This window comes from Anolis carolinensis, chromosome 2, assembly GCF_035594765.1.
Source record: "Anolis carolinensis isolate JA03-04 chromosome 2, rAnoCar3.1.pri, whole genome shotgun sequence".
NCBI classification, from domain to species: domain Eukaryota; kingdom Metazoa; phylum Chordata; class Lepidosauria; order Squamata; family Dactyloidae; genus Anolis; species Anolis carolinensis.
In genome coordinates this window covers 233,251,640-233,276,384 of record NC_085842.1, presented here as the reverse complement: position 1 = coordinate 233,276,384, position 24,745 = coordinate 233,251,640, and the positions used below count along the sequence as shown (strand labels likewise).

General features: G+C 39.9%; 1 protein-coding gene across 2 annotated transcripts in view; it reads left to right on the top strand.

Moving 5' to 3' along the window:
- The window catches only part of adamtsl1 (ADAMTS like 1), a 671,866-nt gene that overhangs the window by 563,279 nt on the left and 83,842 nt on the right, over positions 1-24,745 (top strand). For both annotated transcript variants that reach the window (XM_062971884.1, XM_008103489.3), the window contains 3 exons: positions 14,942-15,152; positions 20,067-20,246; positions 22,222-22,375. In XM_062971884.1, coding sequence (XP_062827954.1) covers positions 14,942-15,152; positions 20,067-20,246; positions 22,222-22,375 — 545 coding nt within the window. The remainder of the gene's footprint in view (positions 1-14,941; positions 15,153-20,066; positions 20,247-22,221; positions 22,376-24,745) is intronic.

The window sequence follows — 24,745 nt, the reverse complement described above, 5'->3', positions numbered from 1 at the left end:
TGGGCAGCTGGAGGGGCTGCCTTTGGAAAGAGACTTGTAAAAATAAACTCCAGTCATCCTAGTTGTATATCCTGGAGCCAAATCAAGCTCAGTGTGTATTCTTCTCATTGCAGGTTTTATGTTCTCCTCATAGACCAATTTAACAAAAAGGTAATTTAAGTGTCCTGAGTGAAAGCACTCAAGGAGCCAAATCCTACAATATTTTCTTTAAAGATTATTCAAGAATATGAGCCCTTTCCATACTTCCCTTGTATTAGGAGTATCAGAGGTATATTGTTGCTGTTGTTGTAGTTCTTCAAGTGGTTTCCGAGGTTTTCTGGGCAACATCTGATCAGAGGAGGTTTACCTTTGCCTTTCACTAAAGCTGAGAATTGCTCAAGGTTTCCAGGGCCAAGCAGGGATTGGTCTGCAGAGTTATAGTCCAGTGCTCAGATAATTGCACCACGCTGCCTAATATCATTATGCTTGGGTACAGGTTAGTCTTGATGACTGTGCCTAGTTATTTCCTTGTCCTCAGTCATCCTTCAAATGCTTCTTTTCCCCTCATAGCATGCTTCTGAGTATGTGTCTTTAAATTGAGTGGTTGAGCTTCAGAAGGTGGTTTAGAACAAGAACAATGTCGAGAAAGAAGAGGGTCAAGTAGCCCCTACTGAACCTCCTAGTAAAATCACCCACTCACAGAAATGCTCTTTGGGCTTCATTACACACATTTTTTTATATCCAGACCTATGAGTAGGAGTAGGAGATGTGGGTGCTAGTGGCACTTCTCTTCCCATCTCAGGGAACCAGAAAACTTGGCAGCTGCTACCTTTTAAACACCCCTGCTCCTGTATTACACAGATTTGTACCTCTAGGTGTTTTTATTCTTCACAGCATGCAAAATTCCTATCCAAATACATTCCCCCAAATGATGGAGCACATCTGTAAATAATTTTTTAGAAATGGTTTCTAGGCACTCCATATTTTTCCTACATCAAAAGGCATCAGATCATTGAGTTCCATCAATTATCATTGTGCCCAGATATCATTTTTTCTCTCCCTCTCTATCTAGTGATGAACTTTGTGCTGTCAAAGCTGGAGAAAGCCTTTCAACTTAGTGCATCCCACCCTTTTCCCCCTTTATGACCGGCGGTACGGTTGCATTTATGAGTTTGAAAACCAACCTGAGAACTTATAGAGTGACCAATTTTCCTTCATTTTACTTTTCTTGGAATGGATGGGTTTTTTTCTTGTCCCAGCACCTTGCTTCAATCTGTCTCTGTTTCCTAATGCCCCTTCTAATGAGAACCTAATACTTGCTGCCACCTAATATTTTCAAATATTTGGAAGCTTGTCTCCCTTCCATATATTGTACCTCTACCTCTTATTCTTTGTTTCCTATTTAAATACAGTCTCAGTTTCCCTGAGTATAAATTTACCCTCTTGGCAGAAAGAATTTATTCTTTTAAATACAAAAGGAAATGTTTTTTCCCCCTGCCAGTGCTGCAAAAGTGGGGGAGACACTTTTGCAAACCAAGCCAATAATAAATTTAGTCTCAAAGACCAGGGATATCCTGAAACAGTGATGGTCTTTATTCGTTTCACTCTGGTTTTTAGTATTCTGCAAGCTGTCCTATATGGTCTTACGAATGCATAACCTTACTGCAAACAATGATTCCTTTATGTTAGAAGGTTTAATCTTTCCATGCTGGATGCAGAAAACACGGCACAAAAAATGGCTTATGGGAGTTTCTACAACTTTCAGAGTCTCCAGTGCTGGCACAGTAGCAATGTTTCATCTCCTTCAGTTTGCAGGCAGCAGAATGGTAGCAAGAACTGGTATGGAAGGGAATCATCGCAAACATCACATGTCATAATAATAACCAATAATGAGATGAGTACAATATTTTTTTGTCCGTGTAGACAGGCGCACAGTGCTTTTTAGCAAAGTCTGTGGAAACATCATATGAGCCTTCCTTACTTGTTTTAATGTAGGATCTTGTTTTAGGTACCACACAAACCTTTAATCATGCCATAGGCTCAGAAATGGTCCCTTGGTTTCCATACTTCCAAGTATGGTTTTTATTGTGTTCTTTATCTAGTCGTTTGTCACATTCTGTCTCAAAACAGGCTGATTGCTTTTTTATTCTTCAAAGATCAATGATGTTGGGTCATTGATATGAGTAAGTGAAATGGTCTCAGTTGGGAAGATCCTTTTCAAAAGGTTCCAAGCCAGTTTTTGGTAATCACAAACTGAGAAGATAATGCATTATTATAGGGAAATAATAATGAAAGAGGTTTTTAACTTATTAAGTTCTTACGTATGACCTCTTCATCAGCTTCAGAATTATTCCCCTACCTTAAGCACAGAAGAACAGAATTTGGAAAAGTTCCTTGTTTGGTGTACAATTCCCCAAACTCACCAGCCATGTTTTCTGGAAAGTTCCTGGAATTCATAGCCCTATAGTGAGATCTAATTGTTAATCAATTAAAATTGACCCATTGAATCAATGGAAGTTAGTAAGTAAAGGTTTTCCCCTGACATTAAGTCTAGTTGTGTCTGACTCAGGGGATTGGTGCTCATCTCCATTTCTAAGCCGAAGAGCTGGTGTTGTCCGTAGACGACTCCAAGGTCATTTGGCTGCCATGACTGCATGGAGTGCCGTTACCTTCCCGCCAGAGCGTTACTTATTGATCTATTCGCATTTGCGTGTTTTTGAACTGCTAGGTTGGCAGAGGTTGGGGCTCATACCGGGAGCTCACCCCGCTCCTGGATTCAAACTGCTGACCTTTCAGTCAGCAAGTTCAGCAGCTCAGCAGTTTAATCCTCTGTGCCACCGGGGGCTCCCAATGGAACTTGAAAGTATTGAATTAAGTCCCATTTATGCAATGGATCCATGTTAGTTAAAGACTTGTATTTGGCTCCTCTGGAAGGAACTTTTCCAAGATCTTTGCAAAACAGAGACTATATCGGACAGCAAATGCTGATAGTTTCATTGCGCTTACTGATTGTTCATATATATCTACGCATCCAAAACTGGAGTGCTAGCTGGAGCCAGGAGACCAAAGCAGCCTCCGGTAGTTAACCTATTTTCCCGCATGCTCAGACTTAAGTGATCTACCATGACTGTGACCATGTGGGAGGCAGAATCCTAGATGAAGTGTATACAGGTGCTTCCCCTCCTGAGTCCCTGCAAAAAACCCTCAAGCTTCCAAAGGAAGCTTCTGTTTGAAATCTGAGAGTGACAGACAGTTTTACAGCTACTAAGTATAAAAATATTCTGTCTGTGTTGCAGAATGGTATGTATTTAAATTGTGAGACCTTTGGGGAGAAAAATATTGGCTAGTTCAGAAATGATTGCCATAATTTGGCCCTAGTCTCCAGGGACAGGGCAGCCCATAAATAAATTAACATTTTAAGGCTTAAGGTTCAATGCTGAGAGACTACCCTGGAAGCTGTTTGCTTGCTATGAATATTATGCAGTGTGAGCCACTTCCTTTCCATCTGTCAATTTGTGAAGAGCATTAGATTGACATGTATTCATTTTAGACACATGACTGAACACAAACTGTTTGTGTTCATTATCTGCAGTAACCCTAGTGAGTCATGTTAAATGTGTTGGCAAAAAGATGACAGGCTAAAACTCTGAGCCCAAAGGAAATACACAGATTTGGGTCAGACTTATATCTAAGATGTATGTTTAATTTAGTTGAGTCTGAATTGTTTAGGAGAATCAGTGTGGATAACAATTAGAAGTGTTGTCCTGGGACTAAAAATGTAGGTTCTACTCCAGTGTTTCCAAAACTTTGGCATTCCATAAGTTTTGGACTTCAGCTCTCAGAATTCTTGACTGTTTGTCAAGTTGTCTGGGGCTTCTGGGAGATGAAGTCCAAAACAGCTAGGGAATAATTCTTCTAGTCTCTCAGTCTCCATCCAATCTCATAGGATTGTGGCCAATCTCATGGGGTTGTTGCAATGATAAAATGAGAGAAAAAACTGCCATGAGCTTATTGGAGGAAAGGTCTGATGTAAATGGAACCAGTATTCATATTTCCGCTTTTCGTAAAAGTAACATTTTTGGGGTTTGCATCTGAAATACTATGTGGAAATGTACAATATGGGACAGTGATGATGGCAATTTTCCTAAGCTTTATATTAGAGAGCCAAGTTCCAGAAAATGGCAATTCTCTCAAGAAAAGAAAAGGATATTTGCTAGAAGAGCAACATCTGTACTGTTGCTTACCAGATCTGCATCCAGCTTGCATCAAGACATCATCTGGAAAGGCCCTTACTCTATAACAATTCTTTGTTCTAACAACAGTTGATTGCTTTTTGTATGTCTTCAAATACAGTTGCAGAGCAGGCTGTCTGACAGCAGCACACTTCATTCACTGTCAAAAATAATTCTTCGGAGCCTCGTACAAAATACTGTCTAGCATGTGTCTATAATCTGTGCACATTTTACAGGTTAAATTTTAAGCCTTTTCTAAATATTCATTCAAGCAAAGAGGAGCTCTGATCCTGGAGGTGATAGTTCGATATTTACCATCAGTCTTATTTTGGGTAATACTGGATCCCTTTCTTTTCATGCTTTTGAAAAAAAATCCCCTCCTCTTCCCCATGCTCTTTCGGCGCTGTTTATTTAAAAGTTCCTCTGCACCTTTTTGATTCATATAGAGCTGTAAAATTTGGATTGATACCAATTAGAGCATAAAACAAAATGCAGATTTGTTGTTGTTTATTCGTTCAGTAGCTTCCGACTATTTGTGACCTTATGGATCACACCAGAGCTCCCTATCTACGGGGCCACCCCCAGCTCCTTCAAGGTCAAGCCAGTCACTTCAAGTATAACATCCATTCATCTTGCCTTTGGTTGTCCCCGCTTCCTTTTCCCTTCCTTTCCCCCAGCATCATTCTCTTCTCCAAGCTTTCCTGTCTTCTCATTATGTGGCCAAAGTACTTCATCTTTGCTTCTAATATCCTTCCCTCCAGTGAGCAGTTGGGCTTTATTTCCTGGAGTATGGATTGGTTGGATCTTCTTGCGGTCCAAGTCACTCTCAGAATTTTCCTCCAACACCACAGTTCCAAAGCATTATCTTCCTTAGTTCAGCCTTCCTTATGGTCCAGCTCTCGCATCCATAGGTAACTACAGGGAATACCATTGCTTTAACTACACGGAATTTCGTTGCCAGTGTGATGTTGCTACTCTTCACTATGCAGATAGTTGCTCTTTATGCCATACCTTTTCACACAAGTCTTTGATTTGTTTGAATGTTTACTGGTGCAGAACTGTAATTCAGACATCTTTTTTCATGGGTCCAGAGTTGGGAGTCAGCAGCTGTTGGAAGAGTGAGAGAAAGAAAGAAAAGAAAAGAAAGATAGCTCAGCATACCTAACTCTGCTATGTGGAATGGATCTGATCTGTTGCCAAGCTGGTAAGGCTGAAAAATCAAGTTTATAAAGCCATAGTCCCCGAGCTTGTGAGGTTAGCCCAGAATTGTAAGAATAAGAAAAAATAAACATTTGAAGTCATGGGTATCATTGCAATTTTTTGTAAGAAGTTAACACTTAAAATAACTCTCTGGATCCCCAAATCAATGGAAGCATATGTGTACGTTGTTACTTAACTGCCACAGCATTTATGTATTATCATTCAAAGTCTTTTTAAAAGGCAAATTAGCCTGCAAAATTGGCATAATAACCTAAATCCAATCCCATTGCATAGATCTCCGCTAGTGCAATTGGGTTTTCCTCCTCATTTCCCCATAGTCTTCCACACCATCCAAAAGCCTGATTTGGAAAATGTCCCAGCCCTCTGAAGTAGGTTTTGGAAAGTGATGGGCAATTGCAGAAGGGAAATGAACTGCCTCCCTTCCTGATTCTGCTGCCAGAGGTAGTTCCATTGGCAGCACAGTACCACTGGGCCCCGCTATATCAGAATTAGGGTTGACTCAATTTCAAGCAAGCAAAAGATACTAAAGTATGAAAAGGAGTATGAAAACTGACTGATTATTACATTTTCTTGAGGACGGTTGACGACGAAAGGGGACAGACGTCATTTGATGGGACCCATTGAGATTTGTATGCAAACAAGCTCAGAAACGGACTATCACCTAATGTGATGAGGTCCTAAGTTTCATATGGATAGCATGAACAAAAACATAGCTGATGTAATAAGAAACCAACAGAAAGTGTGGCTTTCAGTCTTTTAACAAGTTCCTTCTCTGTTGTGTTTTCCATTTTTTGGTGAGCCAATATAATGTGATTGTTTCATACTAATAATATGTTTCCCATGCACAACTGCTGAGCAATACATTACTAGATTTGCAGATGTCTGAAATTAAACAGTAGGATGCTCAACTGACCACATTCCCTCAAAGTAGGAGAAATGTTTATTGTAGTAATACTAATAAATAAACAATCTTGCATCAGTTTTATGTGCTTTAACCACACTATAATTGGAACAATTTCATTGTTTTCCCTTCTGTTACCAAACTTTTAGACCTTTTCGTAAAAAGCTCTTCCCTTAAAATATTCAAGGAACTTGACAATTGACTGTTAAGACCACCTTTCCTCTCCTACTCCCCATACTTTCCTCTGTTTTAAAAATTCAAATATTTCCATTTGCAGAAGGTTTTGCAAAAATACAAGTCACTATATATATGAGTATTTTGGACTGTGTTGGGAGTAGAAATTATGGGGAGAATTATAAAACATTTTCCAAATTTGCAAAAATAACTTAGTTAATGTATAAAACAGGCAGTAAAAGCAAGCTGGAACTCCATAATACCATTTATTATCAAAACATACCCATTCAAAAAAATTCTTCTATAGCCACGCTTCTGTGAAACATTTAAACCCCTCCTCCCCAAAATAATTTGCCATATGCAATGCATTATGGATGCTGGAATTTGAGGAGGAAAAAGTTGTTGGGTCTAATTAACTTTTCATAAGGTTTAATTCTTTGAAGCACTATAAATATTAACAAGAAATAAATGTTTAAATTCTGTGGCAGCAAATTTAGTAATTCTTTACCTATTTGAAAACCACTGACTCTCTAATGGCTGTTCTAAGCTATTAACTATTAAAATATAAAGACTTAGTCTTGTGCATACACTCTGTGATTTCTGTACAAGTTAGGCTGCAATCCTAGTCATGCTTCCCTAACAGTAAATATGTTAAATTATTTGAAATATCATACCTTCCAATTGTATCAGTTTAGCAAAGACAGTTTCAATCAATCCATGGCCATCCCATTTTTCCAGCAAATTTTAAAATCTCCTGGTTTCTTTCTCTTCCACCCATTTTCCTCATTTGTCTTCAGCTTACTTCAATTTCAGCAAATCAAGTTCAAAATGCAGTGGTGGTTTTTATGGAGCTCAACAGCAGGAAGAAAAAAAAGAAAAGGGTGTTATCTATCCCAGTAGTCTCAAGCAAATGCAAACGGTTGCAGCCTCTCCTAGCTTGTATTTTTTTTTTCTCCTTAATAATGTTGCCATCTTCACCACACAAATGATGCCTGCCCACGCATGTCCTGGTTTTGTCATCTGTTAAATGCTGAAGGGTATGAGATGTAATAACAAGTACATTGCTAAATTTTGAAGTATGGTTCTTCACTGTAGCAAGTCCTTGAGAGAGAGAAAATGATTCAGTTATATTGATAAATCTAAACAGAGATGCAAACCATTTGTAGCACTTCTTCTCCATAAGGAACAGGGCTTTTGCAAACCTAATTATTTCGCCTATGAACAACTGGTCCACCCAAAATACCTTAAATTATCCTATATCATAACTGTATTTTCCTGTAAGAAAAATATTTCCCCTATAGCTTAATACAGAAGAAGCAGTGATGGCTGCAGAACCGAGAGAGGAAATAGCAGAAGTAGTTTGAGATATGGAAAGTTAATCTGCCATTTAAAGGGAAATGTTCAAGAATCCCAGTGGAATACATCCACAAATGTACTTAAATGTTTCTTAGATTCTGGCCATAAGAACTGTATTCAGTGAGAGTATGAGAAATGAAAACTCATGGGATGTGTATATCAACACAGCCTTATTCAATGGGAATATCCTATTGTGAGAACTTGTAGTGGGCAGGCTAAAGAGTCATGAGAGCAGAGGTCTGTAGTCAAATGAAGGCCAATCCATTTGGCCAGCAGTTACATTGCAAAGCATGTAAACAGCCCACTGAGGAATGTGGTAAGAAGAACAGTTAGGCAAGCAACCATCAGTCAGAGATTGACTTGAAATCTCCTGTTGCGTTACTCCTGGAACTTGGGTAGGATTTTATTCCGTTCTGTCACTGGGCACATATCGGTGGAACAATCGAGAAAGGTTTGATGTACTAGAATTGGAAGCAGCATTCTTTGCCTTCTACCACTGCAGTCCCACCACATCAATGTCTACACTTGATTACTGGGAAACAGTCCAGAGCAGGATTTTGGATAATGCAGTAAGAGAGAAAAGGAGAGAGGAAATCTCATTGTAGTGGACTTCTGTTAAAATGGTACTGAATTTGATCCTTGAATTTGAATATTGTGATACTCATTACTTTGGGAAGGACCATAGTTCAGTGGTAAGCACATCCTATTTATGTAAAAAGTTCCAAATTTAATCCTTAGACTAGACTGGAGAATAGTGTGAATCCTTGCAAAATTTTGAACATCTTTCACTATTCCATAAAGACAATATTGGGCTAGATCAGTGGTTCTCAACCTTTGGGCCTCCAGGTGTTTTGGACTTCCACTCCCACAGTTCCTAACAGCTGGTAAGCTGGCTGGGATTTCTGGGCGTTGAAGTCCAAAACACCTGGAGACCCAAATGTTGGGAATTACTGGGATAGATGGACTCGGTATTAAACAGTTTACACTGTTTTGGGACTGATTTACACCTTGCCTATACTGCTAAAATAAAGTGGACTCAAGTTGCAACTGCTGGGGGGCTGGGGGGGGGGTTCATGACAGGTGAATTCTCAGCAGAACAACTACATCAAGCATTTATGGGTCAGCCAAACATGGTATATACTCCAAAGTTTCCTATGAACTCCAGAGTATGGAAACCACACAACACCCCAACTCCGAAGTGACTCCACAGTTTCAGATGTATCAACATTGGGATTAGGGTGAATCCAGTCCCATCCATTGTCCACACCACCAACATACCATCTGCTGTGTCACCACCAGAAAGCACCTCCCTGCCAGAGACTTCCTGACATTGGTACATTTCCGGTGATGTTATTTCTGGTGTCAAGCCATGTGACCAGAAATGCGACGTTGTGAGCATGCCTTTGGGAGGGAGTGGCCCTGATCTGGACCAGCCAGCTGTGTGGACAGTCAAAGGGCTCCAGAGACACTCCTGGACTACATTAAGATCAGTGCCTTTTAAACTGGATTTATCCAGTAGGTGTAGCCACAGCTTTAGATCATCCAACTGTGAATTCTGAAATACCTAGTCCTTTGACCTTGTCACATGTCCACCAGTATTGCTCCACTTCATTGCAGGGGGGGATGTGGAATCCGGTGCCCCATGTCCCTCATCACCTGGATCCAGGTGAGGGAAATCACATGGGGAGAAACGTGGAGCACGCAGCTTCCCCCCATAGATTCTACGGCAACATGGGAAACCTCCCATGATGCCATGACGATGGTATGGGCCAGCTCCGCCCACCTTCACCCACGGAGTAATGCCAGCATCATCTGATGGGAACTGGCCAGCTCCATGGATGTGAAGAGGTCCCTTATTCTTGATTCCAACAACAAAAGGTTGCTGTTTCTTTGCAGCTGCTTAAGTTTTCATAGTATAGATGAGATTTAACTTCGGATAAAATTCATAGTTTACTGTTATTTGCATTTCCTTCGTGTGTGTGTGTGTGTGTGTGTGTGTGTGTGTGTGTGTGTTCCTCTTTTCTTGGGCCTTGTTATTGTGAGATACTTATGACCTCATCAGATGAGGGTGAAATTGGCGGCATGTGCGAGTTCACCTTCTCCTTTACAACAGAGCCCACTGGCTCCCATCCCATGGTGCACTACAACTTCTGTCAGGACTCCATTGTAGAGTAGAAGGTGAACTGGCACATGCCACAGTGGCAACAATGCAGGAGGCTTCCCAAGTTGCTGCAGATCAGTGGGGAAGCCAGGTAGCAAATGCTATCTCCCATTGAATGGGGATATGGGTGAGTTGAGTGATGTGGGGTATGGGTAGCAGGTTCCCCATTTCCCCGGACAGGCACTGCCAGAATCACTACTATCCAGCAGCACGTGTGAAGAGGTCCTTATTCTATCACTAGTTAGAATAATGTAAATAGTTGCAATATGTCTGTAACTATTGTTCTTATCTGTAAATATTGATTAGGAGATGCAACCAACACACTCTCCATTGTGCCAGTTTGAAGAAGGATTACTCCTCTGTCCTCCCGCTTTTTCAGTTGTCCCAGTTTTTCCTCCTCCTCTCACTTTCCTCCATATGTCATCTGCTGAATTCGGTTGCTACAAATAAAGTTTAAAATGCAAAGATCGTTTATGCTCAGTTAACTTAGCAAGGGTAAAAGAAAATGGACTCTTCCACTTCCTAGAGTATGTGAAGAGGTTAGAGATTTTGATTTGAGGAGCAAATGCACCAATGGCTTGGAGTGAGAAATTAAGATGTATTGTAAGAAATCCACTCTAAGATAGGAAAGGTACTCAGGATGCTGATGTAATCTAGCTTGGAAGGTAGAGAGAAGATTCATGGGAAGAAGAATAAGTGAAAAAAAACTTTAAAAGTTTCAGTTTACAACACAGAGGGACCTAGATAGATAGATAGATAGATAGATAGATAGATAGATAGATAGATAGATAGATAGATAGATAGAGGGAGGACACCTCAGGCCACTCATACTAAGCCTTTTACTAGTACCCACTGTGAAGTACTGTTCAGTGTTCAGCGCTAAGCTTGGTTGTGTTTCCATATTAGACAAAGCAAAAAGCAAACTGCTGCACCCTCTCTTTGTGTTTTTCTTCACTAATAACTTTTGCCAACTTGACCAGTCTGTTGTTGCTTGACCATCAGCAAAACATTGGAGAATGTGAGATTATGTTCCGACTCCTCCATGTTGATATAATCCACCATGTTGATATAATCCACTCTGAGCATAGTTTCACCACAGGAAAACAACAGACAAATAAATTTGATGTCATTTCTAGGGGTGAGGAGTCTAACTCTTAAAAATGTATTCGGTTGCAATTAGTGAAGGATTTTTATGAAATAATTCTCATGCTAAAAGTGAAACCTGCTCTTTAGCATTGTTTTTGACTGCTCTTCCACTCAGTGAATAAAGAGTTTTGAAAAAAGCATAGCTTTTTATGGACAATTGCAAATAGGAGAAAAATGGCAACTTGACAACTAGGATGATTTATTGTAGATTATTTGCCCAGCTCCTAGCAGGATATGACACCTGAATTTCCACAATGGGTCATTTTTCTTTGGGCAAATCTTCTGGAAATTATAATTTCTCTCATACTTCACAACATCCATCATGCCATATATCATTGTTTGCTTTTTATACATGGATAATTACTAAAGCTTCATGAGACATACTGACTTCATTCTGGAGTGTTCAGCACAAAGACCTTCTCTCCCATTTTTTGCACATACTGATCCCCACTTCCCAACCTAAAAACCCAGAGGCGAGCATGTTTGTAAGCCTGATCAACACAATTTAATTGAAAGACCATAAATCAATCAGCATCCACTTCCAGCACAAGCAAGAACCATCTGTGTGCATGTCTGTCTCCTCCTTCAAAATACATTACCCATACTTTGAAAAAGCAGGGAATGGATCTATATGCTTGGAGCAAAATGAAAGCATGTGCCAGTCCACACAATGCCAAAGCTCTTCCACTTTTGTTGTAACTTTGTAACAATTGTAACAATATTTAGTATACTAAGTGTGATTTCATGCAAAAGAAAGGGGAGAAAAACATACATTCCTTTCAGGAAATGATGGGAAACATGTGATCCTCCAACTGTTCCTGGACTGTAGCATCTATCATTCCTCATCATTGACTAGGTTGTTAGAGATGATGGGAGATGCAACCAACAATATCCAAAGGACCATACTCTTGCCCTTTTTGCATGCTTTGGAAACTGGAATTGAAAAGTGAAAGAAGTGAGGGTGCTGCCAAAATGAAGTCTTGTTCTTTGCCTTGCCATAATAAAAGTGGTACATGTAATATTATATGTGCGTTCTGTTAATTGTCCTGAATCCGGTGGTAAAGGCACAGTATTATAACAGCAATTTGTGCATAAATTTCAATAGACCTTAGGGAAGAGAAGTGGGTTGATATTTAGGCTGGCAACCCGGCAGCAAGGTTCTTCCATCATCTCTAGTGTTGCTTCAAGTTTAAAGGATTATAATAATGTAGGTTGTCATTACATTAACACTCAGGTGGGCGTTATATGATTTGTCCTACCATCTTCACAGATACCCGAATTGGGAACATGGAAAAGGACCTTCTCTGGAACTATCTTCCCAGGGAAATTAGGCTCACAGCCTTCCTACCATTTTTTTTCATTGGATAGCAAAAGGCTTTTCTGTTTCAACAGGTGTTTGATGGTTGATTCTGCAAGGCCTTTCCCACCTAAACAACAAACCGGATTTTTCCATTTGTTGTGCCAGTGCATATGTGTTTGTTTAATAATTTATGTTTTAATTTATTTTATTTTTCCTGTTCGGTCTATTTTTTAATGTTGTATTTTGCAAATTTTGAATCTGTCTCAAACATAGGGAATGGTGAGATATAAATACGGTTGACGATGATAATGATGATATACACACACTCTCCTTGCTCCCTTTTCCTTCTCTATAACAAAAAATTGAACATGTTGCCTGTTTTTCAGCTGTGGAGGGCTGTTGCCTGAATGAGAATCAGTTCATGCCTTTTGCATGAAACCTTTCTGGATAGTTATCTGAGCTTAAAAGACATCATTACATTCCAACAATTATGTGGCAGAGCTGGGGATGTAGTTACTGCTTTCTGCAGTTACCCTTGAGGCTAAATGAGTGGGACAGAAGCCAGCAGCTCCTGAAGATTTGATTCATGCGTGTCCAAAGTTCCTCAGGAAACAGCAGCAAGGAGCTGCAGCAATTCTTGTGCTGCTGCTATGTCTGACACTACTTTAAGAAACAAAGAGGCCGCTCCAGGCCACAATCCAAGTAGCATTGTTCTTTGGGGGTGTCAGTTCACAATAATAAACAAGAGGACAGAGACAAAAATCTGAAGCGAGCCTTTTGGCTAGCAAAGAGACTATAATTTCTTGCCCTTTTGCAAAATATTTTAACTGCTAAAGTTTGGGAAAGGCAGACATATTGTTCCTGATCCATCTTGTCCTTTTGCCCTCCTTTCATTTGTCTGTTTGAAGATTTAAAATACCACATTTGTGTGGCCAAAATCAGAAGATTGAACCTATTTAGAAGACTGGCATGCGCAATGCAAAAACATTTGTTTGAGTTTTTCCTTGGATACAGGGTTCATCAAGGAAACCAAAACTCCTGTAGATCCTGGCCGTCTCTGTGGCTGTCCAGATGTAGTTACAGAAACAGACAAGGTGGGACAATAGCCCAGGAGGGTTGAAGCAGTTTCAATCCACTTGTACCTTGTAGCTTCCACCCTATTGTAAGCTGTAGAGCAGGCAAAAAGTATGTATGTATGCATGTATGTATGTATTTATGTATTTATATCTCACCTTTCTCAACCCCTGGGGGGATTCAAGGCAGCTTACAAATGGCACTACATAATGCCTACAATATAAAACATAAAAAATTACATTAAGATTAAAATAAACATACATAAAAACATATTTAACTACAATCCAATGTTAAGGCACAGCATCCAAAAACAAGGTCTAAGGCCGATCTAGAGTCAATCACACGATTTCAAGTAAACTTATTGCACAACTACTTCTCGAAAGCTTGCTCCCAAAGCCAGGTAGCCACCTCCAGGGCCAGTCTGGAGTATTATTGCTCCAGACTTATTGCAGATTAAGTGCCCAATGTAAATAAGCCCTTAGTCTAGTATCACCATCCTGTTTTCACCTTCAAAATGTTTTATTCCTATACATACTTATAAAGACCAGACTTTCAAAATATCAGAGGGATTTCCCCTCCACACCTGAGAATTTAGCAATAAACCAACCTTTCTAACTCTTTCTAAATAAGATTTCCTCTTCCCTATGCCACACTGAGCTGTGCAGTGCCAATACAAATGGTGGACCTCTATTACATGAAGAAACAGCTGTTGCAGGTAACTGGAAAACCTTTCACTCTAGAAGGGTAACCCTTGGCAAATGATGTAATAAGCTATGCACCTAATGGACCTCCAAAAAAATAAAGAAAGAACTGCCCTTTTAAAAAGTCACTAAACACTTAAATACCTAAGGTGTGCCAGGCTCAGAGGGTAGGTGATATGTCACTATTAATTCTGACAGCTTCATGGGAAATGTCATTAAAGGTTCATTCATCATAGAATATGTCCTATATTAGCCAAAACAGCTGCCAGTAATGAAGAGCAAAATACCCTATCCAGACATAGACAACATTCTCTGAGCCTTACTAGGTGGGTAGAGGAAATTTTGTGAAAGAGCTGGAAAGGGTTTCCAGAACTGCTTTTTTTGGTCTTGCCTCTTGTCTCTCTGCTTAGGGTTGAGCCATTATATATCTTCATAGATAGCTTTGTGCTTTTTATATAAGTGGAGTTAATCCAAACTAGGTTCGTTGAATGCGGCTTCTATTTAAAGCAATGAACATTTGTTCTCTTCAGATGTCGCCCCCAATAAATCCAGTAAGACTTGTTTACAGTTAAGTGTGTCTACATCATAGCCTTTGTCTGGATCCAATCCATGATTTTTTCACAAATGAACTGACATAACAATTGGAATAAGTGTGGTTTGTATTCAGAACGTTGTTCTGCTTGGCTTTCTCTTCAGGTGGGAAGTGGGAAAGTGGAGCTCCTGCAGCCTCACTTGTGGTGTCGGACTGCAGACCCGGGACATCTTCTGTTCTCATCTCCTTTCAAGAGAAACAAACGAGACAGTGATTTTGGCAGATGAGTTGTGTCACAAACCCAAACCCATCATGTTACAAGCCTGCAATCGTTTTGACTGTCCCCCATCCTGGTACCTTTCAGATTGGCAACAGGTAAGTGAGGTTTTAGTTATGTTTCAGGGTGTGTGAGGAAGAAATATATCAAAACTGCATAGTGATTTGGATATGTGAGCAGGCCATACATTCCTGCTCTGGTTTCTTCTGCCCATATCCTACATGCACATCCTCCATTGCCTGCATGTGTGCCCTCCTTAGTCAGTCATTTAGGCCAGGACTTCTTAAACTTTTTCCAGTTATGACCCCTTTTTGCTCAAGGAAGGTTTATGCTGAGTATATAGGTATATACATTAGGAATGAAACTAAAACATTCACTGATAATAAAACAATTATTTGATATACATTTAATTTTACCATTTATAAAAGATCAAAGAAAATTTGTATACTTATGAGATGAACGTCCTTGTTTATTTTTACATAAAGAGTTAAACCTTGGTGGGATATTTGATACTGCAGGATGTAGAGCATCTTCAGTGTTTTTCAGAGTTGAGAAAGCTGTTTTGCATCAATAAATGGTCCAAAATGGCAGAGGTATATTTAGAGCCATTTCAGAAATTGTTGGAAAGTCTCTCCTAATCCCAAATCAAAATGCTTTTATAGCATTTTTTTTAAGGAAACTCAAGTTTTAAATCTATTTTGCTTCATAACTCGGCAAATTCTCCTTGAACTTTTAATAGCAGATGACTGAAGTTTTTGATTTCAGTTGAGTATGGCTTATGAACCAAATTTAGAATTAGATTTTCTGAAGCTGAAAGGATAGCCATCAAGCAAAATTGGCAGTTGCAAGGCTTGCTGAGTAAGGCAGCCTGATTTCCTTTTTATGAAGTACAACTGAAGTATTTGTTGCAGAGTCCACTATTAAATGCTTCAGATTCATGTAGATGCCTAAAACAGCCACTACGTGCCTGGGTACACAAATTATTTTTAGTCATTGGAAACCTTTTACTGTCGCAATTTTTTTTGCAACCCCCACATTCAGTTATGTGACCCATGTGGGGCCGTGACCCATAATTTAAGAAGCTTCAGATCAACCAGTCAATATGGAGTAAATCTCACCAAGAACATTGTTTCGACTGGTATTTTTTAACACAAACAAATAGAAGATTTCAGCTTACAAATGTTAACAGTCTTCTTCTGCGAGGCTTTTGAGTTCTTGTAAAGAAAGATGGCCTGAATTATATTTGTTCTAAAGCTTTAATGTTCTTGGCAGAAATACTCCTGATAACCATCGGCATATTAAACATTTTGAATGAGTAAAATGACATCCTTATACATTCAAGGTTTTATTTATTTTGAACATGCAGCCTACTTGGGAAAAAACTGTTAAGATGTTTACCTTGTTTTCAGGCATTTTCTTCTCTTTGCCTCCTATCCAAAGGAAAGGAGGTATCAGAATTCATTTTTACAAGCCCCCATAAACATTGCTTTTTCAGAAAATGGCCAAAAAGTGCTGCATTAATAAATTGTTTCATACCTTTGTTGTTATAATGAAAGGTGGGAGATTTTTATACGAGAGACTGTGGCTGGCTTATTCAAGTCCTGTGTTAAAATTACATAGCCCATTATGGTGTGGAACATTTATTCAAAGGCCTCTTTCATTTTTGCCCCTTACCAGCCTTTTCTATCAGTGTTTTTTTCTAAAACAACCTTCTGAAAAGAAGAAATTAGCATCCTTTAGGAGCCAACAGGACCATTTCATGTTTTAGGACAGTGGTTCTCAACCTGTGGGTCCCCAGTTGTTTTGGCCTACAACTCCCAGAAATCCCAGCCAGTTTACCAGCTGTTAGGATTTCTGGGAGTTGAAGGCCAAAACATCTGGGGACCTACAGGTTGAGAAGCACTGTTTTAGAAGTGGTTGATGCTCTCCTTTGGATTTCAGACTTTTGACAATTAAAGTTAGCCTTTGAAAGGATGTATAGAAAGAATGAACCATTTAAGACTGAACAAAAGCATGTAACTGCATGGATTAGTCCCTACTGTTCTGACATCTGATAAAGAGAATGTTAACGATTTCCCATATTTTAAACCAGCTACAAAAATATGGTGAAACTCTTGTGAAGGACTGAAGCATTTTGAAAGGGGAGAGGTTCACATTTATTTTTTGAAGAATTAACTAAATTTGCACATTCTATCATATCTTAAGTGGGTTTTAAAAAAATCTTCATGTAGGAGAGAAAATGGCAGATGTTTTTCTCTATTTCTAAATAGATGTTTAGCACATATACAACGAATGTGCATATGAAGTAGTATCATAGTAGTAGGATGTGTTTTATTCCACATGCTTGTTGAAGGGATGAGATGAATGAACAATGATAATTGCAATCATGGGGGCATTGGGATATGATGTGCTGCTTCCCACCATGTTATGCAGGATCCTGAAAGGGGCAAGGATAACTATGTAGAGGAGTGTAATCGAAGGCCTTCTGTATTGTGCATACTTTTGCCCTAAGTGGAATAATCATTGTATTTTGTTTCTTTCTCTCCTCTTACATATCCCCAACTGCCTTTCAATGTCTCCATTTCTTTTTCAACCTCCCACTTGCTGCATTTGTCCTCAGATTACTTCAGTCGAGTTCAAAGTACAAAAGTACTCAACAGGAGGGAAAGGAGACGAGAAACCTTGCCCTCCCCGAACAGTCAAACAAACTGTTACTTGGTCTCTAGCTTGTATTTGTTTCTCATTAATACGTTTTGCAAACATGATCCTACTTTGATGCAACTTGTCAGTTTACCCGTTCTTGTTTTATTTGTGAAATGTCAGGGTGTATGCACTTGGGGTGCATCTGAACTGTAGAAGTAATGCAGTTTGGCACCACTTTTAACTGCCATGGCCAGGCATGTAGCCGGGGGGGGGGGGGGGCTTGAGGGGCTTCATCCCCCCCCCCCCCCCAAATTCTCAGGGTGGTCTGCGAGAAGGCCTTACTGGTATTATTTAAACTGTTATGTTTATTCATATCATGATCTGATCACCATGCTCAATATATCCCATATGCATGGGGGTATTGGGATAATGATACAAAAGGTTTGCTAGGATAGATCCTCTCTCACTCAGACTCAGCCCCCCCCCCCCCCAAAAAAAAATCAAAATCCTAACTATGGGCTTGGCCATGGCTCAATGCTATGGGATGATGGAATTGTAGCTTTACCGGGCCTTCTATGCCTTGGCTTGGCTGATGCCTTGTCAAACAACAAATACCAGGGTTCCATAGCATTGAGTCCTGGCAGTTAAAGTGTTGTCCAGCTACATTACTTCTACAGTGTCGATGCACCCTTGGTGATTTGTAGATGAATAGCAGATACTCTATACATTTTTAATTAAAGTAGGGAAAAACAACAATCCCAAACCCAGATTTTTCTCTACTGAAGGCAATATTAAAATCCTGCACATGGTGGTCATACATGTTACTCACCATACCACAATGGCCAAGTTATGAAGACAAGGTGGTGAGTTTGCAGATATGCAAATATAACCAACCAAGTCCCCTTTGCATAAGTCTAAAAATCTTAACAGACTAGAGAGATGGGCTGAAACTAACAAAATGAAGTTCAACAGGGATAAATGCAAGATATTTCACTTCGGCAGAAAAAATGGAATGCAAAGAGACAAAATGGAGGACACCTGGCTAGACAGCAGTACATGTGAAAAAGATCTTGGAGTCCTTGTGGACAACAAGTTAAACATGAGCCAGCAATGTGATGCGGCTGCTAAGAAAGCCAATGGGATTTTGGCCTGCATCAATAGGGGTATAGCGTCTAGATCCAGGGAAGTCATGCTCCCCCTCTATTCTGCCTGGGTCAGACCACACCTGGAATACTGTGTCCAATTCTGGGCACCGCAGTTGAAGGGCGATGTTGACCAGCTGGAATGTGTCCAGAGGAGGGCAACTAAAATGATCAAAGGTCTGGAGAACAAGCCCTATGAGGAGCGGCTTAAAGAACTGGGCATGTTTAGCCTGCAGAAGAGAAGGCTAAGAGGAGACATGTTAGCCATGTACAAATATGTGAGGGAAAGTCATAGGGAGGAGGGAGCAAGCTTGTTTTCTGCTGCCCTGCAGACTAGGACACGGAACAATGGCTTCAAACTACAGGAAAGGAGATTCCACCTGAACATCAGGAAGAACTTCCTCACTGTGAGAGCTGTTCGGCAGTGGAACTCTCTGCCCCGGACTGTGGTGGAGGCTCCTTCTTTGGAGGCTTTTAAGCAAAGGCTGGATGGCCATCTGTCGGGGGTGCTTTGAATGCAATTTCCTGCTTCTTGGCAGGGGGTTGGACTGGATGGCCCATGAGGTCTCTTCCAACTCTACTATTCTATGATTCTAAAGAGTCATGAGTTTAAAACGTAATCCTGGAGACAGGCCTGAGCTGGCCACAGTGGGTCAAGTGAATTCTTTCCCGACCTGCAGGGGTGTGTAGGAGGAGATTTATATTAAGGCGGATTGGGGTTATGATTCTTTATAAATTAATCTTCTATGTTTACATTGACTTGTATAACCCTTCCTCCTTTATTTTTGGAAGCAGTGCACACAGCAGTCACCAAGAGTCATAAATATAAAAAGCTATGAGGTTCCTTAATGGTTTATTATATTAACCTTACAAACCAATTATTTTGCTCAGCTGCAAATCGGAGCCCCAGAATGCAGCTTACCCGTGAATTATGTGTATATGTATATAGCACATGCATAGATTATTTAAAAATGGGAGATTGAACTACAAAACTAAGTTGGACCAATTGAACTAAAGGTTTCCTGAGCAAATACAAAGCACAGGGATGGCTCCCCTGTTGTGCTGCTTGTTTAACTTACACTCTTTGCTCAGTGGCCTAGACATAATGGCTGCCATCCCAAAGTATGTGCATTTACCCCAGTGGGACTTAGTCAGCCTATTGCACTATGTGTTGTTGCTAATGTCAGCAAGCCCTAAGCTCCTGCAGCTGCTGTTGTTCTTCTCCAGTGTTCACAGACCTGCGGGGGTGGCACCGAAAAGCGGGAAGTACTCTGCAAGCAACGCATGGCCGATGGAAGTTTCCTAGAGCTTCCAGATACATTCTGTTCCACTTTGAGGCCAGTCTCCCAGCAAGCCTGCCAAAATGAAGACTGCCCTTCTGAATGGCTTCTCTCAGACTGGACACAGGTATGGGAAAGTGGTAAAGATTGTGCATGGGCTGTCTTTGGAACAAGACTGTTGGTACTCTCCAGATATTGTTGGGCGTAGCTTCCTATCAGCCACAGTCAGCATAGCTGATGGTTAGGGAGGGTGGGGGTTGCAATCTAATATCTGGAGGGCTGTAAGTTGTCCACCACTGCTTTAGTAGCTTTTCCATAGTTTGATTCTCCAAATTTATTGGTTTTATTTGGAAATTGGTATTTGTACCTACAGTACTATACCTTGAAATGCAGAAGAGTGCACCATGAAAAGAGGTATGAATAGAATCCATCTCTGCCTCATGGATACGGGAGTTGTATTGCATGTATTTTGGAGAAGGCTTAGCTAATAGGTAATTATCTATTATAACAATTCAGATAAATAGGTAGATTGTCTAAGGAAACCTACTGCTTGGACATATGCCCATTTTGGGACTGAAAAAACTGTCTATCCCCTCCTTAGGCAATTTGTCTTCTTTTACATCTATGCAACCCTCATTTCTATGTGTTGACATAATATTTTATTTATTAAAAGTAATTTTCCATACCAGAGTTTTATTTTATTTTTCTTACACTCCCTTCACTATGCCCATAACCACCCCTATATGGATCTGAAGAGTAACATTTAATATTTACAATATTAAATATACTATCTACTATGGCCCCTGGAATTAAAGGCCTACTGCTGAATAAAAAGGAGACAGTTTCTCCCCCCCCCCCCCCCCACACACACACTACTATTGTTTTGAGCTTTCTGATAGTCTGTCATCAGACTACTCAGGAAATCAATATTTTATGTGTTACTTAATTAATTGTATAAAATGCATGGATCATACTCTTAATCTCATGGAAAGTAGTCCCACAGAAATTGAAGGACCTCGTGTGAGTTCACACACAAAGATTTCCATTATGTTCACCATGTTATGTATTTTATTGGTTTGTCTCTCTGGCCACTCATCAGATAGCTCACACATATACAAAGGGAACCTCATTTTTGAATTATTCCAAGGCTCTAACCATCTTAATCCGATCTTGAGTTTTGCCACAATCTGAGTACACAGCAAAGAAAGACAAAGCACTGTAAGAATGAACTACTGGGTTGGATGCTTCTACCTATCACCAAGTTTGCACAATCATTTATTATTATTATTATTATTATTATTATTATTATTATTATTGACACAAAGACAGAGTATGACACAGCAAAAGAGATGTATATGCTGGATTTAATATTATTATTATTATTATTATTATTATTATTATTATTATTATTATTATTATTATGTCTATTAATACCCCGCTATATCTCTCCCAAAGGAGACTTAAAGATGCTTACATTAAAAGTATGACCATGTTGAAAAACATGTTTTAAATGTTGAAACAAGGAACAATCTTAGACAAGAATCTTTGCACATGGTTATTTTGCACAGAAAACAGCATTTTCTGCACAAACTATCTCTACATAAAATGTTTATTTCCTGCTCTTTGCTATGCCAAAAATACTGCAATTGGGCTTATTCTGTATAAAATGTGCATATGGTTGATTTGCATCAGAAATGGTATTTCTGTGAAGAAAACAGTATTTCTGCACAGGAATAGTATTTTTAGTTAGGAAATCATTTTGCGGAAAATGTCTTTTCCTTGCAAATCAACCATACAAAATTTTGTACAGCATAAGTTCAAAATTGTGAAAAGTCCTTGAAAACTGAATGGTTTTCAGATACAATCCTTTCTCATAACATGAGAATAAGTGCCACATTTTTGTTCTTTTCTTCTAGAAGACATTTATTGAAGATTGCATCCTAGGTCTAGTCTGGGTTCCTTGTAAATGTTTGGTCCTAACACCTGGGTGGAACTTTTGAAATAGGTTTTGGGTCATTGATATTACAGTGTGTGTTGCTAGAATCAAACCTCCCTTTGACCCATGTAGTGTCTTTCCTAATCATTCACTATTATGTTCCCAGTGTTCAGTGAGTTGTGGTGAGGGAACCCAGACACGAAATGCTATTTGCAGGAAAGTTCTAAGCACCGGACTTTCTTCCATCATCAACTCATCATTCTGCCCACCTTTGCTATTCTCATCTTTGGTCAGACCATGTGTACTAGGGACCTGTACAAGTAAGTATGAGGGAACAATAATGATTGGAGCGGGGAGAGGGCTGTAAACATTTGGGATTGAAAACAATCTCATCTTACTGAGTAATAGATTACTGCAGGACAATGCAAGGTGTGAAGCTCCCAGTAATTCAACAAAGCTGGGCACAGTTTATTATTTTAAAAAAAGATGGATTTGAATTAATGCCACAGTGATGTGTCAATATGTCCCATCAATCAAGCATTAGAACAAATAGTAGCAGAGCACATTCACATGCAACCTAAACAAAAAAGTGACTCTTCAGGCACTCTTCGTACAATGCTTGGTTCAGAAAAAAGCCCAGTCAAGTATCTCTGATCTTTCAGAATGAGAGGCCCCCACCTGCTCCACACTGTTCAAAAGCCTTTTGTCTACAGGGAGGATTCGAGATGAGATGGAAAGTGGGCTTGTTTTACCAAGACTTGCCCATATTCTGCTCCAGGAAAGCAACAAAGCCCCCTCCCATGCTGACCTGTGTTGGCCACCTCTCCCATTTTACTACTGGAGAAAAGGATTCGCCCTTACTTACAAGAGAACGTTTTGGGAAGCCATGATGGGGAAATGATGTTAATAGCTGACAACATTTTTAAAAAAAATACACAGGCATGCGTGCATACAAACCATGATCTCAATCTGATATACCCACAGTATAATGTAAAAGTGCATTTCCAGAAATATACTACCTTAGCCCTATACAACCCCCTTGGAAAATAACATTACTCAGCATGTGACAATGACAGGGTCAGTCCACGTACACAAGAGGATTGGGAATGTCATTCTGTTGTGTCCCAATCGCCAGCAGAATGGACCTTCATCTCTCAGTGTGACTGCTGCTTATTAAATTAGGTTTTGAGAAGGCATTTACTATTTAGGGCAATAGTGCCACTGTTAAGATTGTGTTAGGCTAGTGAATATGGAACAGTGATGGATTCGTAACACTAGGTTATAAATCCATAACTGCAATACAGAATGCCAGCCAACATGTGTACATTTTCCTTTTTCTTTACACAAATGCACACACACATTGAACTAGAGAGAATTCTTTGCCATTCGTAACTGATGATGTTCATGGAAGTCAGGGATTGACTTCTGAGTATAAAACATAACATTATTTACAAAATCCATGACACAGCCCTCATATTCCTTTCAGCAGTCTGGCACAGAGATCTGAACTCCCAAGGACCCACATAACTAATGAAGTCCAATATTATCCACCGTGGGGTTTTCAACTCACTAAGTAGATTTGTTCTGCTTCATATTACTCCCTTGAGGTTGTATTACATTTGTTCCTTCTTGCTGCTCTGAGCTGGGAGGCCTCACAAGGCTGAAATGATAAACATTTAACAAGGGGAGTTCCTTTTCTCTCTTGTTCGTTTCTTATGTTCCTGAGGCTGGCTCCTTCATTTAAAGACTTAATAACAGGAACTGCATTTCCCCCTTCAGTATGAGTTCTGGCTTCTGCATTTAACCAGAGCAGGATCAAATTTGTTTAGCTAAATTACTGCCTGTTATTCCTGATTTGGGAAGAAGGGGTAGACTGGGTCTAGGCAGTTGTGACCCATCTACATATTGTAAATCGTAACAACTAAAATTACAGTTTGTTTACAAGGGTTGAATCTACATTTTATAGCTGATAGGGTTTATTAAGATTGAATCTGCATACCTGGTCTCCCCAAAATGGCATCCCCATGTCAAATTCCCATTCCTTTCCTTATTAGTGAGTAGATACAAAGGCCCCATGATTGGCTGGCATCAGAAGTCACCATAGTCAAGCATCTCTGAAGGCTATTGCTGATCCTGAAGATTTACAAGGTCATTGGCCTTCTCTGCAAATCAGTGCCGGTGCTCCATCAAACTACCAATCCTAGGATTCCATAGTACTTTTTTTGGTGTCAGGAGCGACTTGAGAAACTGCAAGTCACTTCTGGTGTGAGAGAATTGACCGTCTGCAAAGACATTGCCCAGGGGACGCCCGGATGTTTTGATGTTTTTACCATCCTTGTGGAAGGCTTCTCTCATGTCCTCACATGGAGCTGGAGCTGATAAAGGGAGAGTTCATCCACGCTCTCCCCGGGTTGGATTTGAACCGGCAACCTTCAGGTCAGCAACCCAACTTTCAAGTCACAAGGCAGTAACCCACTGTGCCACCGGGGGCTCCTCCATATTAAGCTATGACAATTAAAGTGGTCTCAAGCTGCATTAATTTTGCGTTGTAGGTGCACCAAAGCACTATGTCTACCATTTAGTGAGGCACACTAATATAAAGTAGCTAGCTACAAAGCTACAATTACACTGCAAAATGAGTGACAGTTTTCCTTGTTAAGTTGCTGTTATGATGCAATTGCAAAAAGGGC